Below are 4,751 nucleotides of genomic sequence, written 5' to 3' on the forward strand. Positions count from 1 at the left end.
CTTCAATTTGCGTCTACTATATTCAAAGGAGTCCTAGTCTTCTTGGATTCTCCTAACCATTACTCTTGTTGTAGTCCCTTAGCTAAAAATATGTCATTACATATGGATTAAACTTTGTTAATTTTCCATTTTGTAGGTTTAATTTTAAAAAATAAAAAATAATTTTCAAGTTATTACTTTCATAAAAATATCCTTACAAATATCTTTTTTTTTTATCTATACATAAAACTAGAAAAAAAGTCTCTTAGAATTTAATTTATTTCCTTTTGCAATTCTTTCCAAATTTTGAATCTTTCTTTATTCTTTTATAAAAATTAAAAACACTGTTTCAAATTACAATTTTGTTCATTTTTTAAAAATCTTCCTTTTCATAAACTTTCAAAATTTGTCTTTTCAAAATAAATCTTCCCCTTTCAATCAAATCTAGATAAACCTTTTTTAAATTTTAAGTTTTTCTTTTATGAATACATAAATAAATATGTTATCAAAGTAATAGTGATTTGTATTCATTAATGAAATAGTTTCCTGTTGAAACTTAAAGGCACTATTTTAAATATGGATATGCTCAAAGTCTCTAAAAATATCGACCAGTGCTTTTGACTATGAATAATCCATAGAAGTACTATTACTAAAAGGTATTGTCAAATCCAAAATAGACTTTTTCCCTTTCCTTTCTTATATATAAAGGTGAATTTTCCTTCTGTCTTTAATTTCAAAACGAAAAAATAATAATACATAGATAAAAAACTTAATTAAATTTAAAATTCTTCATAAATTTTAATATATTTAATTAAATGTTTATTCAAAAAAATATTTAAAATGTTCTTGAGTCGGAAACTAGAAGATACAAATAAATCATGGCGAGACATCGCTAAAAGTTAGAATACTTATTACTAATAGCAAATTAAGCCCTGTTAAAACTACCGATTTCGATTGGAAATTGCAGAGTAATTGACACGGCTAAAACAATGAAATAAAGCAATAAAAATAATAGGAAAAATATCTAGCTAAATCCACAAAAATATCTATCAAATTTCGATCTTATAATTGAAGATATTTTATTGACGGCCAAATTTGACCCGCATATTCGTTTTGAGATGAAGACAAATAAAGCTAGACTACACTTCGTTTTGGTCACTGTCTACTTGCATATTGAATATGTTTTGGGTGAGAATATAGAAGAAAAACTCCGATTCAGAATTCCCATTGCATTTGCAAGTGGTGATGGAGCATTTGCCACGAGAATTGGTGTCGAACGTGTTCTCAAGGTTACCAGCGAAGGTGTTGCTGCTATGCAAGTGCGTTTGCAAATCCTGGTTAGATCTCATAACCGATTCTCATTTTGTTTCCAATTACCCTCTTATCTACAACAATCTTCAGGGCCAAGAGGAACATCTCTTGGTCATTCGAAGACCCTTTTTTTCTGGCCTCAAAACATACATTTCTGTTCTTTCTTGGAACGTGAATGACCCCAAAGAACTCGTTTCCTCCAATGTTTTGAACCCTCCCTATGAGCACAACTCTGATTATAAATACTGGACCGAAATCATGGGTCCTTGCAATGGCATATACTTCCTTGAAGGAAATCCTAATGTGTTGATGAACCCATCGTTGGGACAGTTCAAGGCTTTGCCTGAATCCCATTTCACAAGTCCTCATGGGACTTATTCCTTCACAGATTATGCAGGCTTTGGATTCGACCCGACAACCAATGACTACAAAGTTGTTGTCATCAAAGACCTATGGTTGAAGGAAACAGATGAAAGACAACTTGGGTATTGGACAGCGGAGTTGTATAGCCTTAACTCAAACTCTTGGGGAAAACTTGATGATGCTGCTCTCCCACTCCCAATTGAAGTTTGGGGTTCTTCTCGGGTCTACACTTATGCCAACAACTGTTGCCACTGGTGGGGTTTTGTTGAAGACTCAGGTGTCTCAGAAGACGTTGTTCTAGCATTTGACATGGTCAATGACTCCTTCAGGAAGATAAAAGTGCCAAGAATACGTGACTCTTCAGACGACAAGTTTGCAACTTTGGTACCCTTTGAGGAATCTGCTTCAATTGGTGTTGTTGTTTACCCCGTGAGGGGCACAGAAAAGTGCTTCGACGTGTGGGTGATGAGAGATTATTGGAACGAAGGGTCGTGGGTGAAGCTGTACAGTGTTGGACCCGTTCAAGTGATTTACAAGCTCGTGGGGTTTTATGGGGGCAATCGGTTTCTTTGGAAGGACAACAACGAAAGATTGGTGCTTTATGATTCGGAGAATACAAGGGATCTTCAGGTTTATGGAAAATATGATTCCATAAGGGCTGCAAAATATACAGAAAGTCTTGTTTCACTTCACAGGGGAAACGAGTTTAGTCACAAATGTTTATCATGTACTTTGGTTCCTGATCCTCTGCTACATGATAGTGAATATCTTATTTCGTTTTAGAAAATAAAACTTTGTTGCTTTTAGACAGTACTAGGTTCTTTGGTTTGTTTGCTTTGTTGCTTGTGGATCACATAATGTATTGGATATATATATATGTCAGCTTTCTTTGTTCAAAAGCATGTGCTGGTTGTGGTAGGATTTGGGTGTTCTCAATGTTAGACTTTCGGACTTTTTATTCATGAATGTGCATCGGTTCCCTTTAGAGTTACGCCATTGAAGTTGAAAAGGAAATCTTTGTCATTTTTACTTGTTTTGCAAGTTGTGGAAAATTTTCCACTTAAAAAGTCTTGACCAAGTTCTCAATAAGTCAGTAGTGGCTTGCAGATGGTATTTAATTTTCTGTTTAGACGAGGAAAAATATGCAATTGAAGAATATTTTTCTCTCTACTTGCACTACCACTTTTATTGTTTGGAGTAAAACATGCTCATAGGAAACTTATAAGTAATAATAATTAGAAAACTTAGATTGATGATCACCATAAATAGCTGTAATTAGATTGTTCTCGCAAAGTCTGATATATTTTGCAAAGACTTCAACTTCTAGCTCTTATTGCACACTTTAGACTCGGATGTTTAAGTACTCATCATCTCAAATTAGTAAGTGCTTTAGGCAACAATAAATGTGATAGTTAATAATGTAATAAGTTACCTCGTATATTATGTATATTGTGTTATTTATACCATGTTTATGAACTTTTTACCTGGATAAGCCTGATCCTTGTAACTAATCATACCTAATCATAATCTTTAAATTAGTCAACTTAGTCAACGCTCTTTTTTATGTTGGTCATGGTTGGCCAATATGAAGTGGTCAAGTCATGATGCATGCTCATACCATAAGAGTCGAGTATATGTAGACATGGGTGGCCCAATGTACTCAAACGTGTATGGTAACACTATCTCCTCAGGCTCGATATTTCTATACTCAAGTCTTCATTCTGCCACTATGGTGTCGGTATCTAGTGTCGTCATGTGCAAAGAAAATTTGTGTTTCTTTGGTCATGTCCTATAGGTATAGTAACCTCTAGCCTCGAGGAGCATAGTGACGAAGAGGTTTGAATGATGGTGTGCCAAGTCTGACTAGATCTGATGGCTAAATAGTTGTCAAGTTGCATAGGGAACAAAGCGACGCTAAGAATGTGGAAAGTTGCAACCTTTGGCTGTTAGATGTCAATAGCTCTAACGGTTGAAGATGAGGGGGTTGGAAGAAGAAGGGTTATCAACATTTTCTATAAATAAGGGGTTTATTTGCCTCATTTAAGCACTTTGGTCTTTAAGAGTTTTCTCTGTTGTCGATATCTTTCAAAAATAAATTTCAATTTCTTAGAACCGATAAGTAACAAGGTATGTCTCGCAGTGGTTCAAATATAGGTTCTGGTGATGGTTTGGGTAGTGATAGTAGTCGGGCTTCGTCATCCTCTAGTGCATCATCATTAAAGGCTTGAGGGGTAATTTAAGACGTAATCATAGAGAATTAGGAAAATCCTGCTAAGGAGATTGCCAAGGATGATTTGCTTTTGAGGGAAGGCTATGAGTGGGTGGATCCCTTAGTTAGAAAGTATTTTTCTAACTTTAGGTGTTCGTCCCTCCAAAACTCTTGGGTGAAAAGTATATATATGTTTGAGAGTGAGAAGGTAGAGGATACTATGTCTTTTAGGAGGGTGTGTGCTATAGACAATGTGTATCATAGCCGATAGGGGTACGAGGAGGATTTCTTTTATATGTAAATGTCCTTTTTTTTCAACTTCACATCTGGCTACCTTTCGACGAGTTTACCATGAGTGTTCTTCATCTTCTTAATGTTGCGCTGATGCAACTTTATCCAAATAGTTGGGCTTGTCTCTAGGTGTTTAGATTGATATGCAGAGCTTTTAACTTGTCATCGTCATCTGAGTGTTTCTTTCATTTTTATCTTACTCGTTCAAGGACACCTATCACGTGGTTATCCTTGGTGAGTAAGTCGGGTTCGTGCTTACTCAATGCATACTCTTTGTCATTTAAGAAGTTTAACAACGGTTTCTTTAGTGTTGAGTGAACCACACTAGTTGGTCTTACTTTTAGGATGAGGATAATTGACCCAAGTTTCCCTTTTATTGGACTGACAACCCTTTTAGATATAAGGAGTAACTAAGGGAAATCATGTTCGACGAGGATAAGAGGACCTTAAGTATCCTTGACGAGCTCTCTCACAAGTTGCCTACTAAAAATATTTTTAGCGCCTACCTATCTCCTCAGTTGGTTACCATTTGCTTGGTAAGGTTTAAACTTTGTGTAACTTAGGTATTTTTTAGCTAATTTGAAGGTTGTTTGATATT

General features: G+C 35.3%; 1 protein-coding gene across 2 annotated transcripts; it reads left to right on the top strand.

The window, feature by feature from the left end:
* Positions 1 to 1,082: 1,082 nt before the first annotated feature.
* LOC114185477 (F-box protein CPR1-like) lies at positions 1,083 to 2,552 on the top strand. 2 transcript variants are annotated; one of them, XM_085673987.1, is made up of 2 exons: positions 1,083 to 1,316; positions 1,621 to 2,552. In XM_085673987.1, exons 1-2 carry the CDS (start codon positions 1,098 to 1,100, stop codon positions 2,434 to 2,436), a joined length of 1,035 nt encoding a protein of 344 aa, XP_085530113.1. In that variant the 5' UTR covers positions 1,083 to 1,097; the 3' UTR covers positions 2,437 to 2,552. The 2 variants fall into 2 exon arrangements, with proteins under 2 accessions (XP_085530113.1, XP_027929014.1); XM_028073213.2 differs by having other exon boundaries at positions 1,115 to 2,552.
* Positions 2,553 to 4,751: the final 2,199 nt, after the last annotated feature.

This window comes from Vigna unguiculata, chromosome 5 (assembly GCF_037176805.1).
Source record: "Vigna unguiculata cultivar grain cowpea cultivar isolate G323 ecotype 2 chromosome 5, ASM3717680v1, whole genome shotgun sequence".
NCBI classification, from domain to species: domain Eukaryota; kingdom Viridiplantae; phylum Streptophyta; class Magnoliopsida; order Fabales; family Fabaceae; genus Vigna; species Vigna unguiculata.

What these genes read in the sequence shown, in the direction of transcription:
- LOC114185477 (XM_028073213.2), top strand. Translation starts at nt 1,225, where the DNA reads ATGGAGCATTTGCCACGAGAATTGGTGTCGAACGTGTTCTCAAGGTTA.